Source organism: Clytia hemisphaerica, unplaced genomic scaffold (genome assembly GCF_902728285.1).
Source record: "Clytia hemisphaerica strain Z4C2 unplaced genomic scaffold, Clytia hemisphaerica genome assembly, whole genome shotgun sequence".
NCBI classification, from domain to species: Eukaryota; Metazoa; Cnidaria; class Hydrozoa; order Leptothecata; family Clytiidae; genus Clytia; species Clytia hemisphaerica.
In genome coordinates, this window is record NW_027104108.1 from 102,989 (window position 1) to 117,829 (window position 14,841).

The 14,841-nt window shown below is 35.8% G+C and overlaps 1 protein-coding gene across 1 annotated transcript; it reads right to left on the bottom strand.

Moving 5' to 3' along the window:
• Positions 1-4,169: 4,169 nt before the first annotated feature.
• On the bottom strand, positions 4,170-12,544 carry LOC136813314 (uncharacterized). The gene is made up of 10 exons (XM_067069830.1): positions 12,526-12,544; positions 11,864-12,034; positions 10,642-10,812; positions 10,324-10,473; positions 10,069-10,218; positions 8,720-9,019; positions 8,185-8,382; positions 6,628-6,741; positions 5,823-6,075; positions 4,170-5,183 (listed from the first exon to the last, which is right to left on the bottom strand). Exons 1-10 carry the CDS (start codon positions 12,542-12,544, stop codon positions 4,757-4,759), a joined length of 1,953 nt encoding a protein of 650 aa, XP_066925931.1. The 3' UTR covers positions 4,170-4,756.
• Between the last annotated feature and the right edge of the window lie 2,297 nt (positions 12,545-14,841).

The following is a 14,841-nucleotide window of genomic DNA, read 5'->3' on the forward strand; positions in this document are numbered from 1 at the left end:
ATTTCATGCACACACAACACTTCTCTGACTTCTCCCCTCTGGGTCTACATCTCTGTCATAATATCTTTTTAACTATTTTTAACACTCTATCTCTGATACATAAACCTAACCAAATAAAAATATTGTAATTCTATCTGAAAGTGATTATCAAATAATCACATTTAATAACTACTACATATTCCTCCACCACAAAAAGACATACTCCACTGCTCACAAACATCTTTAGATAATCTTCTTTCACGTACTTGAGATACACTCCTTTAATCAAGTATATACACGTTTTTTTTTTCATAAGAACAAACTATATAAGAACATAAGGCTTCGAGGCCCAAAAATTTAAGAACATTCTAAGAACATTCTAAGGCTTTGGTGACTTAAAAACATGCATTTTCTTAAGAAATTACATCAACATGCTCAAAAAATGCTGAAAATAAGAACATTTTAAGAACATTTTTAGGCTTCAAATCCAAAAAACTAAGAACATCCGAAGGCTTCGAAAATTTTTGACGTTCTTATAAAAAAAAAACGTGTAGTGGAAAAGGGCCTAGTCAGGTCAACCACTCAAAACAAACAAATCAAACCACCGTCCCATGTCCCACTTTTCCAGTAAGTCTTTTATTTTCATTTTGTTTTTCAATAACAGCCCATGTGCATGGGAATTCTTATTTTTGAGTTAGCTCTTTATTTGTTTTTGGTCGCACATGATTGTTTTTTTTACAGTGGGTATATTATGCAGACTATTTTCTCTGTAATCGTCAAAAAGTCTCTCTTGGAAAAATCATACAGCATAGCATTCTTGAATGCACTTTTCAAGTCTAACAAGAAAAATAGTCAAAAAGACTAACGATCACCCGATCAAGAATTGTCTCAACGGTGATAGTCTGAATTTTTTTTTTTTTTTTTTTTTTTAAGGGGGGGGGGGGTAATTGTCCGGAGGGTAATTGTCCTGGGGGGAATTGTCTGGGGGGAATTGTCCTGGGGGGAATTGTCTGGGGGGGCAATTGTCCTGGGGGGAATTGTCTGGGGGCAATTGTCCGGGGGGCAATTATCCCGGGGGTAATTGTCACGGGGGGCAATTGTCCTGTCACGATTCAATCAAAAGTTATCAAACAAAGTTTATTGGTGGTTGACTCTATAAAGAAGTAAAAAACGACAAAAAACAGCCTTTTGTCGATCAACCACCAATAAACTTTGTTTAATATCTTTTGATTGAATGAATATTTTTGAAAATTTTTTTCACAGTGATCATGGTCTAAGATTGAAGAATCACTCCTGTGAAAATGGTAATCATACCACATTTCTACAAGAAGTTGTTTTTTTTCTTCTTCATTTTTCATTTTCATTTTTCTTTTTTTTTCCCCAAAATTTTTACTTGATAATATTCCACTCACAAATATCTTTTTAACGAGCACAAAATCGCAACTTGATTCAAATTCTATCAAAAGTTACAGACCATTATTGTCTCAGCTTTAAATTATTTTGACATAGACAGACTTTTTTTACAACGATTTAAAAAATTCCATATATTAGCTATCTGTTTAGCCTAGTGATTTTAATTTTAACTTAACCCTTAAATGATTAAGGCTTCTAAAAATAATTATCAACTTTTCAATGCGCAATAGGTAGGGAACCATTGTATTTGAATAAGGAATTTACCAGCTCAAGATAATTTAAACGATATTCTAAGCAGGTTGATTTTTGCTTCTTGACTAGCTAAATAAGATAAACTTATAGCAGTAGTACATAGGGTTAGCTCATTGGATAAAGATAAAGTACTCAAACACCCTATGACGATGAATGTATAACATTAGCTAAGTGTCAAAAAGCCACTGACGAACTAAAAGCTCAGAAAATATCCTTTCAATAATATTGATTTTTGCACATTTTTTGCGATATCTTCTGAATAAAAGTAGCCTCATGTAGACATGCCCATAGCAGGTCAGTGACAAGAGATATGCAATAATTAATTTGAAACTGGAAATCAGTATGAACACTTGATCTAAAACAAGTAATTACCATTAAATTTTTCATTCAAAGTTCATTCAAAGTGAAACATTTTCAAATTATCAATTTTCACAAATTGAATATCGGAAATAATAATTCGGAATCAGCATGAAAAACTGATTTTAAAATCTGTCCAGATATAATTGGCAGTGGAAACAAGAATGCCTCTAACTTTTGATAGTCAAATATAATTATGGAAATTATTTTTGCTTGTTTTAGAGAATCAAAAGCGCTACATTTGAATGTATATTTGGTTGAAAAATTCGCGATTTTTAGCGGTTAAATTTGCGATTGTAAAAATTGAGCTTTTTTTCTACTTATGCTATAACGTTCATTTTTACACTAGTGGTAGTTCAACCTTAGGTTAAGAATTTTGTTAAGTTTCAAGGCAAACAAAAGAGTCCTTCGGAAGATATGGGACCCGAAATACCCCTTGGTAGCACTTTTCTGTGAATTATCAAATCTCCAACTTATTACTAAAAACGGGGGTTATGTTATCTTTTTGAACAGTGCAATTAAAAGTTGGAAAATGTTAAGTGTTAGTGCATTGGTATTATTGGTATCATTGATTATTTCGAAACGAATTGAAATCACAGTATAATTGTTTTTATTGAAAAGATAAGCATGAATTTATATTGTCTTTGTTACTTTTAAGCCATCAAAGAACTTTGATAATTCCCAAAACACTAAACACAGTTTGGCTATGAGGTCATTAAAGAGATTGTAAAATGTGTTATAATCGAAAAACTGTTTTATCAATCATATCACTACCCCCGTTTTTAGTAATAAGTTGGAGATTTGATATTTCACAGAAAAGTGCTACCAAGGGGTATTTTGGGTCCCATATCCTCCGAAGGACTTTTCAGTTTGCCTTGAAACTTGACAAAATTCTTAACCTAAAGTTGAACTACCACTGGTGTAAAAATGAACGTTATAGCATAAGTAGAAAAAAAGCTAAATTTTTACAATCACAAATTTAACCGCTAAAAATCGCGAATTTTTCAACCAAAAATACATTCAAATGTAGCGCTTTTGATTCTCTAAAACAAGCAAAAAAAATTTCCATAATTATATTTGACTATCGAAAGTTACAGGCATTCTTGTTTCCACTGCCAATTATATCTGGACAGACTTTTAAAAAGATATCGCATCACTAGAAAGCTATTCAAAATGGAAAATTGACTTTTAGCGGTTTTTGGTGGTTTTCCGAAAAAAAGGTCTCCATTAGCCGCCCAGGGGTAAGAAATATGGAAAACGGATTTCAAATTCGGAATCAGCATGAAAAATTGATTTAAAAAAGATGGTTAAACATAGAAAAAATTTTGGACCACCCCTACTTAATTCAAGGTCATATCTGAGTTTCTTTCTCCATAGTAAATCGAACTTCAAATCGCGAATCCTCTTATCTCAAAACCACATCATCCGATGTGTACAATTGTGTCTACGATTCACCAGTTTAAAAACCTCATTTCGATTAAATTGAATTTGATAAAAGTGACAGTTTTAATTCTCCATTCAATATTTGATTTTGGGTATTATTACATTTAACCCTTTAAATGCCACGGTCATTTTTTTCTAATGTTTTTAAAGAAAATCGCTAGTTCAAACTTTTAAGGCTTATATCTCCGGATCTAGAAGGAGTTAGAAGCTCGTTTATAGTCTGTTGGATAGCTTAGAGTCTCCTCTTTCTTTTAGGCGTCGAAGCCGCCCGATTTAGGAAGGAAAAAAACTAATTTACTAGAGGACAGAATCAAGTTAATCAGGGCCAAATTTGGAGGTTCTTGGATCACTCGTTGACCAAAAATGGTCAAAAAACGGTCAAAATCTTAAAAAAGTGGATTTTTGTCAAATTTTTGCATTTTTTTGACTTTTTAGCTTAAAATCTCGCTGAAAAGACTCACTTTTCATTTTTTTTTTTGCTTGGCCACGAAGCCCAATCCGATTCCTACGAGTTAGACCAAAAATAACGATTTCTAACTCAAACTGGGAATTACAGGAGGGCTTCGCCCTCCTACATAGCCAGACATAGCCCATGTCTGATGTATACGACATTGGCACTTAAAGGGTTAACTTCTTAAAAAAGTTTAGGCATTGTTCAATTTCTCTCTACCCTAGTCTAAAATCATGCCATCTAGAATCAAAATTAATTTTTTAAAGGAAATAAATTCTCTCAAATTCGATGATATTGACAAAATTCGATATTCATGACGAATAACCGATTCAAATACAATAAGTACAACATGATTTTCATTGAGATATTCCATTAAAAATCCATACAGGGGGGTGGACGAACCTTTTCAAGTCAAAATAAAATTCTTTGAAATGCGAGGACACCCCGTGGAAAATGGCAAAATCTGCAAAGAAACCCTTGGAAAATTTTATTTTTTTACTTCAAAGTGACGATGGACGAACTAAAACCTTTCTTTAACCCCCTGGAAATTTTAGAATAACTTTTTACCCCCTGGAAAATGAAAAAAACACTCTTTTAGACCCCCCTGGAAATTGTTCTCAGGTTACCCCCTGGAAATGTTCGTCCACCGGCCTGTATGAGGATAAAATGGAATGGCCCATTATTTAAATTGTTTTTAACTAAAATTGCTAATAAAATTGAAAAATTTCTAGTCGGATTATAAGTTCAAGTCGGATTATATTCAACACGTTGTCTATCATTGGGTACAGCCATTTGTTTTTGAAGCCTTGGCGGTACAGGAGGGGTGTTAATCTGTGGTGCATGGTTACTATTATTCTGTGCTCAAGGGTCAAAGTTATTCCGACGTTGTGGTTCAAATTTATTTTGCAAATTATTTTTGGGTACAACTATTGGTTTTTGAAGCCTTCGTGGTACAGGAGGGACGTTATTCTGTGGTACATGGTTACTATTATTCTGCGGTTGACGGTTAATGTTATTCCGAAGTTGTGGCTCAAATTCATTTTGGAGTCGTGGGTCAAAGTTATTGTCAGACAAACACCCATTATCTTCGTCATATCCATTGTGAGTACCTTCACCGTATCTATACTGTGGTAGGGGCTGGATGCTATTTGGTGTAACATTGCCATTATGAAGTAAAGGTTTGCTGTCTGAATCGTCTGAATCCTCCTCAGATGTGTCCGATTCATCTCGATTCATTGATTCCGATCTATAATTCTTGTCTTTATGTAACGATGAAATAGATAAACTCCTGAAATTGAAATTTTAAATAAAATATTTTGAATTCTATCGAAAGTGTACAGGCACCAAGCTAAATTTAAGGTTGACCTTAATCCTACGTCCATCTGAGGGGGAGGGGTTTGAAATTTTTGTGCACCAATTTGTAAAATGCCAGACTATCTGTAAAATATCAACCACACACGAGACCAAATTGAAATTTTTCACACTATATAAAATGGTCAATATTTATCACTGATGATAAAAGTCAAAGGCTTCCTTAGTTCTTGAGATCCTACAGGCTCAAAAGATATGACAGGGGGTAGTTGTGTACCGGTACAGACCAGTTTGCAAAGGACCAGATATCATAGATTTATAGCCGTGCTTTGGCTAAAAAATGTGCCAAGGTTAGATAGGAAATCCTGCCTAGGTCACGTCACATTACAATAGAATTTCAGCGTTTGACCAATAAGAAGCTTCGCGGGTTTTCGAAAACAATAACAGCAATATTTTTTGCGATATTTAGTTTTTTTGCTTGGAAGAGCTTAAACACGACATATAGCCATTTGGGCTTTATAAATCTATGCCAGATACCCATTGGACCAAAATTTTAATGACAAAACAAGTTTAAGGAACAAATATAAGTTTAGTCTAATGAGCTAATCGAACTCACCTCCTAGTCTTGCGAGCTAACTCTCTTTTATAAAAGTACCAAAGCACACAAGATCCGATCGCAAGACCAATTAAGAAAGTTCCGACAATCAACATAACGAAGCCTATAGAGTCATCACTTTCGTCTTGTGAAACGTATTTCTGACCCACTTTGAGTACTGGTTGATCAGTGCTCGGTAAAGATGGCGGTGTTGTTGTTATCGCACTGGTCGTAGTGATGGTAGTGGGTGATGTTGTACTTGTTGTGTCACGTTCTATGCAATTGGAGAACAGATTACATTTTCGTTAATTTACTTTTTCCCGATAATGTATTGTGGAAAGGGTGACCATCTCTTCAAAAAAAACGATAAAAGTTTGTATGAATAAGGCTTCTTCTTATATTTTCTTCTTTTTTGGTAGTATAGATATAGGGTTGTAGGTTTGAAATTTACTTGAATTTCTTCCATTTCTACATTTATGGAAGTGGTACCTGCATCAACAGCTGTTAAGGTGCGAATTAGCATCTAGGATTTTTTCGACCCTTAGCGGAACTTTGGAAGTCCAAAAAAGGTACCCTTAAGGGCGGCACATACCGTACCCTCCATTTGCCTAAGTATCCCCCCCCCCCAGGAGTGCATACAAATATGTACTGAATACTGTTTTAAAAGCGTATTGTACTCTCTTCAAGTTGAAGCATAGCTACTTTTTTTAAGAAAATAAATAAACCTCGTCATGTAGAATTTGGAATAGAATTCTATAATCCTTTTTTAGGAAAGAAGGAAGACAGCATATATACTTCACATGAAAATCAAAAAAAAGTCTCGTACCTCTAACAGTAACGTTGAAATAAATATTGACAATCGGGCATTGATGAGAATGAGTTGACCATTTAAGCTTGTACCTTCCACTATGTCTCCGTCGAGGGTTGAGAATCTCCAAAACTAGAATAAGTAGCAAAGAATTTGAAAACATGTCCCCAGGTTCCCCAGGTTTATTCGAATGACCATGTTAGAATATATCGTTACATTAAGAAACAGAAACATCAACACCAAAAAAGCTAAGCTGTGATAGAGCTTCTAATCACTTGTTTGGGCCACCGGAGGGGGGCGCGATCTAAAAGCTACCGTATGTGTAGACATAAATTAGGGGAGCAAAATTGAACCCTTAGAATGCATAGAAAGTTATTCAAAATTGAGTTAGTTTGAGCGAAAATCGACCCTCATTTTGCCAAAAAAACTTCGTTTTTCTCACGTTACACATCCTTTCAGTGCACTTTGGGAAACCTGAAAAAAATTACCCTTAAGAATCGTACCTTGAGTACTCCCCCTCCTGGTATGATTCAAATATCAAAAAATAGTCGATGAGAAAATTACCGTCCCAGTCGAAAAAATGTATTGTCTGCTGTCAGTATCCCTAGAGGCATCTGAACTTTTTGCCCCGATGATTTGTGTTTAGGGGCCACCAAAAAAGGTAAAAAAAATGAATAAATCAATCAATTTCGTTCTCATCGCAACAACAGTGTCTTGCAAAATGACTTTGACGTTTCCTAGTAATTTGAGAATTTCTAGGGATATTTCCATGGACTTTAAGATGTGTAAGATTATTCTTTCAAGAGAGGTTTTCTACTCTCATAAGCAAACTATTTCACGACAAAATATTTTACTTATTACTGTACAAAGAAAAATGATTTACATTTTACCATGAACATATAAACGACTGGACATCTATCTTTTATTGTCTCTTTGAAGCGAGCTTCGTTGCCGCCTGTATTTCAAAATTGGTATGAAAAATCCGACAATATTCCGTCATAATTTTATTTCTTTGAATTATTTAGGTAAAAGGGTTGATAGAGCTTGAACATTACTCCTAATGTACAAAAAAATTATTTTCAAATTTTTTCACAAGTTTGTAATATATTTTATCAACATTTTCAACTCTAAAATGCAGAATTTCAACTGCGTGTATACTTTTGAATCCCTTTTGTCACTTCAATAATTTTTTTTATGACTTGAAAAAAATAGCTTGCCAAAGTTTAGAGCCTGTGTCATAAGAATATCGAAATTAGAATGCGACACTTTCTAAAATTATTAGACACTTTTAAGTCAAAATTTAGAAATATTAGTCGGAGTTTTGACAAGCTGACGATGATTTTGCCTCTGTTATCTTTATTATGATATAGATAAAAGACTTGAGAAGAGTAGAACAACAGAGACTTTTGTCAAAGTTTTGACGTTGTTAGCAAGGTACTCCCAAGTGGTATATCATCAAAATCTATTGTTTCATTTTATGCTTTTAACGAGGCGGCAACGAAGCTAGCAGCCTTTTCTACAAAAAGACAAAGGAGATGGATGTCCAGTCGTTTATATGTTCATGATTTTACTTACTTTGCGTATCAGAGTCAGATAGACTAGGGAAAGGCAAGTTATAATGAGGAGATGCGTCAATTAAAGGTTCTATCAAACTTTGTCCATTAACAGACCAGCTTGTTTCAGATGCAGGGTCTTTTGCTTTCACTGCAAGTGTTAAATCCTCGCCAGCCAGGACGTCAAATTTATCTTTCCCATCAATATATTCCAATTGCACTATAAATTCAAAAAAGTGACATACTTTGATAAAATTAAAAAAAATTTTTCAAGTGACGATCCATCAACTTCACGAGACCTTTTACCACAAGATTTTTTACTTCAGCGATATCTTAAATCTTTTAACTGTTTCGTGATTTTCAATGATATGGTAATTGACGTGTCGTTTACCCAACTGACGGGGATGTTCCACTGATGCTCAAAAATGGAGTCTATCTTTGCTAAAATTTGCGAAAAAGTGATCCTGTGTGGGACTGAAATGTTTCACTTTTTGTCCAGGTAGGTAGGTAGGTAGGTAGGTAGCCTCCCCCGGGGGGCAAAGAGCAATTTAACTTACAAAAAGCTGTCACTTTGTAATCATAACAATCGATGTAGTTCAGATTAGCTTTCCTGAAAGCGTAAAATCCTTCGTGTTTAACCATACTGAAAGAACGAATAGTCAAACTGCTTTTTGTTGGATCACGGTCGGAGTATGTAATTGAGTATTGAGAATCGCTATCCAATCGTACTAGCGAATCCTTTTTGCTCTTTTTGTACCATTCATATTGTTTAGCGCTGGCACCATTCTTTGCTTTCCCATGTAATGTATAGGACCGTCCATGACACATAACCATTGCTTCTTTTTTAGGTTCACAAACTACAATAAAATCATAAAAAATAAATTAAAATTGCTTAACCAAAATATTCGGGTATACACCCCTGTGTCACAGCCCCACTGGATACTTTGGCAAAACCATCCCCACTGGATCTTTTAACCTTGGAAGAATAGAATTTCTATCCCCATTGGGATTTTAAGTTTTCAATAGGAGTTTTTATTCCCACTGATGAAAAGTTCCACCGGGGCTGTGAGACAGGGGTGTGGCTTTCAATTTACATCCCATTTTTATTTCATTGCTTTCCTTTGTGCACATCCAGGTTCCTTTTCCATACATGGGCCTTTTTATGTTATTATATACATAAATTTACTTATCTTATATACCTTATAGTTATAGAAAAATTTTTTAGCGAAAATAACATTTGGCAGAGTTTGGCCACCTACCGCTGAACACGCTTTTTGTTCACTGTGTACCATTTTTTGGCGAAAATGATCCTTCATTCGCAAAATTTGATTCCCGCAAAATTTAAATTTTCTACCCAAAATTAATTATCCTAATACACGGGTTGCAGAATTATATCGGTGCAGTCAAAACATGTGATTACTCGAAAAAGTTCACGTGATTTTATTCCCATGTTACTTGCTTTACAACTTACAGTAAATTACTTTATTAGTGTCAATGAATTTGAACCAATCAGAAATAAATATCATGTAACAAGGACTTAAAATTTCGAGTAAAAGAGTAAAAGCGTGATTTGTCTTCAGACTTTAATTTTGCAGCCTGTGTACAGGGTGTCCCTAATTAAAGTATCGAGTCGAAACACAACTATGAGTAGAAAGTTTTATGTGCGTGTTCACAAAATTGTATTTTAAGCTCTCCCTCTTTTTTCTTTGTCATTACGATTAATTTATACGTTGTAACTACCTTTTGTAATAAGCCTGTGTGATGGAAAACGTTCTTATATTTTAGCGATAACACACACAAACTTTTCTACTCAATCGCATGTTCAAACTCGATACTTTAATTAGGGACACCCTGTATTGCTCGTTAGACCAGTCTCATAATATAAATTAAAAGCTAACAAGCTTACGATTCGTTGAGGCACAAGTTTTAGTGCAATGTTTTGATACGTCAAATGTTCTATCTCCACATCTAACCATTTGACCACAATTCCGCTTAAAATGACTACATCGCTTTTTACAAATTTTTTCAGCAACTTCGTTGTTGTCTTCGGTCCTATCTAGAATTAAAAAAAGCTTTCAGTTAAAATGCTATCTGTGGCATAATTGGTAAAAATATATAGTTTTTCATTCAAATCTTGAGCTGAATTCTAAAATCAACTTACGAGTCGTGGTGGCACAAGTTTCAGGGCAATGTTTTGATACGTCAAATCTTCCGTCACCACATCGAAGCATTTGACCACAATTCCTTTTCATATCAATACATTTCATTTTACAAATTTTTTCAGCTATTTCGTTTTCGTCTGTTGTCGGATCTAAAGTTTAACAGAAATTTTCCGTATAATTTTTCGACATAAAATCTTTTATAGTGAAGAGTCGTTCCTTAGGACACATGATAACAATTTGCGGAGTTGAATTTGTTTGCGCATTCATTCACTATTTATAGATGTATTAGCCTTCCTCTTTCTTATGATATTCCTTACCCGGACATGGCTTTGCATTGCAATTCCGAACAACATTATCAGATTCTGAACAATCCAATCCACCATGCTGAGGTGCAGGATTAGTACATGTTCTTGTTCTATTTTGCTGACCAGCACCACATGATGCACTACACTTCCCCCATGAGCCCCATTCCGACCATTTGCCATCGACTGAAAATTTATGAAATAAAGATATACACTACTAGCTAGGTCAAGCCAAAAATTACAATTATAATCAACTAATCTCTATAATCTTAAATTCAAAAACTAAAGTTTTAATAATTTCCAAAAAATTGCTATTAGTTTTTCGTTATACTGGGGTGCTTGAAAAAAATGAAATTTAGGAATACAAATTGAAATTCGTGTTGCTTACTTGGCACACTTGGGCATAGGCGTGAATTACATTTTCGATTTTCATTTTTACTATCAATGTCTGTACAATCCAATCCACCATACTGAGGTACAGGATTAGTACATGTTCTTGTTCTAGTTTTCTGACCAGTGCCACATGATGCACTGCACTTTCCCCATGAGCCCCATTTCGACCATTTGCCATCGACTGAGAAATATATTAAATTAGTGGTTGATAGGATGTGGTTGATCGAAAAGGGAGCGTTTCTGATTATTCTAGTAGGTAGCCACAAACTTTTCGGTTGACGGACCTTTCCAATAACGGACCCACGGATTTTCCCCGATCGATGTTTTCCTGATAGACAATTTCATAAAGGACGCTTTGTTGATGGTCATCTCCCCGACATGGCGTTTCTTCAAACGGGAAATTCCCCGATTGGACTTTCCCCGACTATTCCCGGACGTTCCCCCAAACTGATTTTTCGGGGAATAAAATTTTCATGTGGAAATGTTTATTAAGGCTAATGTCCGTTCGGGGGAAGGTCCATGAGGGGAATGTCCAGTCGAGTAATTATCAGTTTGGGTAATGTCTGTCGGGAAAACAGGCCAGTGACACTTACATTAGGTAACTCAAAAAGTTTTATGGGATTAGAACCATTCATTCCTATATAAGAAATAATAATTGCAAAAATAACAGTCTCCGTTTTTAATTCTTAGTAACTTCTGTAGCTGCAGTTAAAGTGTCAACGAAAAATCCGATCGGGAAAATGTCTATCGGGTTATTATAGGTCAGGGTAAAATTTGTTAGGGACCATCCGGTTACCACTTTTTTAGGTAATATATGGATCAAATCATAATTGGCATTTCTTACCTGGACAGGTCTTTAAATTGCATTTCTGAACAGCAGTATCAGAGTCTGCACAATCCAATCCACCATGCTGAGGTACAGGATTAGTACATGTTCTTGTTCTAGTTTTCCGACCAGTGCCACATGATGCACTGCACTTTCCCCATGAGCCCCATTTCGACCATTTGCCTTCGACTGAGAAATGAATGAAATGAAATATTGAATTAGTGGTTCATAGGAATAATTGGTAATTCTTTATAAACTAGACAAAGTTCTGGCTTCAACTCCAGTAAATTTACGGGCATCGTTTAAAGAGATAAAGGAGAAAGGGAGCGCTTCTGATTATTCTAGTAGGCAACCACAAACTATTTTATTGCCAGACCTTCCCAATAACGGACCCCCGGATTTCCCCGATTGAAGTTTTCCCGATAGACAATTACATAAAGGAGGTTTTGTTGACGGAAATTCCCCGACCGGACTTTTCCCCGACTATTCAGGGACGTTTCCCCGAATGGATTCTTCGGAAATAAAAGGTTGCATGAGGAAATGTTTATTCAGGCTAATAATGTCCGTTCGGGGGAAAGGTCCATGAGGGAAATAATGTCCAGTCGAGTAATTATCTCTTGGGGTAATGTCTGTCGGGAAAACAGGCCAGTGACGCTTACATTAGCCCTTTCCGGACGCACGGGCCACTGGGTGGCCCATGAATCGTGTTCCTATATGACGCACGGGCCACCGGGTGGTCCATAGCTTTGTAAAAGATTTTAACAGTTTTCGCGCCAAAATACAATAACATGGTTTTGAATAATGATTTTGAGATAAATTCTCCGTAACCTGCAAAAAACCGCTTTTTGATATCTTGTTTACAACTAGAATTATAAATTTTTAATGTTTGTTGTAAATTTACTCAGGCTAAATCTGTAAGGGAAAAATTGCTCAAAAATTTGGACAAAAAATCACTTTACTCAGATTCTTGGAAAGCTTATGACATGAAATTTTTTTTACCCGGTCAGTAATTCAATTCCCTAAATCATATTCAAAGTTCAAGGCGTAAAGCAAATGCCTTTTACTCTATTTCTTTATTCAAAGTCAAAAATTTTACCTTTCCGAAAATAAATCTGTCGATTTTTCGGTCACGTGACAAGGTGTCAGCCATATTTCAAATTTTTTTTTTGGTATTTCAAAACCCCTATTAATTGTGAAAAAAATGAGGTATTACTTATCGTGATATCTATTGCAGTTTTAGTGAAGCCAGTCAAAAATCAAATTTTTGTTTGCGTCATATAGCCGTGAAATCATGCGTCCGGAAAGGGTTAGGTAACTCAAAAAGTTTTATGGGGTTAGAACCATTCATTCCTATATAAGAAATAATAATTGCAAAAAACAGTCTCCGTTTTTAATTCTTAGTAACTTCTGTAGCCGCAGTTGCAGTGTCAACGAAAAACCCGATCGGGAAAATGTCTATCGGGTTATTATAAGTCAGGGTAAAATTTGTTAGGGACCATCCAGTTACCACTTTCTAGGAAAAATAAAGAACAAATCATAAGTCGCATTTCTTACTTGGACATATGTTAGTATTGCATTTCTGAATATCAGTATCAAAGTCTGTACAATCCAATCCACCGTTTCGAGGTGCAGGATTGGTACATGTTCTTGTTCTAGTTTGCCGACCACCACCACAAGATGAACTGCACTTTCCCCATGAGCCCCATTTCGACCATTTGCCNCGTTTACTTTAGTACCTATACTACCTGGGGTTTTGTAGAGGTCTGCGATTCAGACTAGACACGACTGTGATGCGGTACATCAAACGATGACTACATACTATAGGTCTCCGATGGTGATATTGGCCCGCTCCTTCAGAGCTTTAGCGTGGGCGGCCGCCAATACACAATCGGAATATCAGATAAACATTATCGCGCTTATTTTATTTAACATCTCCTTTTATCACCAAGAAAATCAATGGTATATAAATAACTAAAACTAAGTATAAAGCTCTTTCCTTTTATGTACATTTAAAAAAAGTTTTTAAATATTTCCCTACTATAGGGGAATATTTGTTAAAACGGCCTTTTTCCGTCTTTTCTTCCATTTTCGATGTTAATGTTTTCTTTATTCGTGCTGCACATTATGACTAGGCTCTTCAGTCACGTGACTGAAAATCGTCGCGAAGATTTAGCGGGGAAGAAAATAGTATCCTTCTATCAAAATATGGCAGGGTTTTTACCAGCTTTTTCATAAAACAAATGATTGTGTGTGTAAAGCTCAGAGGACTGCCTGAGTTTCTCTCGTGTGTGCTGAATTTATTTTTCCCATAAGGAGAAGAAGAAGGGGTGGAGAAAGAAGCTGAAACACATGGAAATCCAATCCATTCCTATCTTGACTTGAGAAGAAGGTGAGCATAAATTTCTTTCTGATTTCCATCATGTATATATTGTCTAGATATTAATAGTCAAAACTTGGAAAAGCTTGCACTCTTCTCAGTGCCCCATTTTTAGCCTTGATGCCAGATGCTAAAAAGAAAACTAGATCATAATAGATGCTTTTACTCCCTGTTTACCTTTTTGTATGCTCCCCTCCCTTGTATCTTTTGTGTGCGCTCTCTGGGATCCTTTGGTACGCTAGGACCCTGCCGACACACCGTACTGTCTGGTGTATTTGTCCGGTGGCAAAAAGTATCCTTTCGCTACACCGGACAAATTAAGTCCGGTGTTCGTTAAGTCCAGTGCGTCGGCATGGTCCTGGTACGTTTTGTGTAGTCCTTTTTGTACACTACCCATGGTCCTTTTTGAATGCTTTCAAGGTACCTTTTGCACGCTCTCCGTTGGTCCTTTTTGTGTGTTTCTGGGTACCTTTTTGTGCGCTCCCCGTGTACCTTATTGTACGTTGTTCCAGTGTATCTTATTGTGCCGTTCCCCGTATACATTATTGTACGTACCCCATGTACCTTATTGTACGTTCCCCAGTACCTTATTGTATGTTCCCTGTGTATATACCTTATT

Excerpts from the sequence above, each read along its gene's own strand:
- LOC136813314 (XM_067069830.1), bottom strand. Across the intron at positions 10,474-10,641 it reads CAATGCAAAGCCATGTCCGG|ATCCGACAACAGACGAAAAC; the intron begins GTAAGGAATATC and ends GTTAAACTTTAG. Across the intron at positions 9,020-10,068 it reads AACTTGTGCCTCAACGAATC|TTTGTGAACCTAAAAAAGAA; the intron begins GTAAGCTTGTTA and ends ATTTTATTGTAG.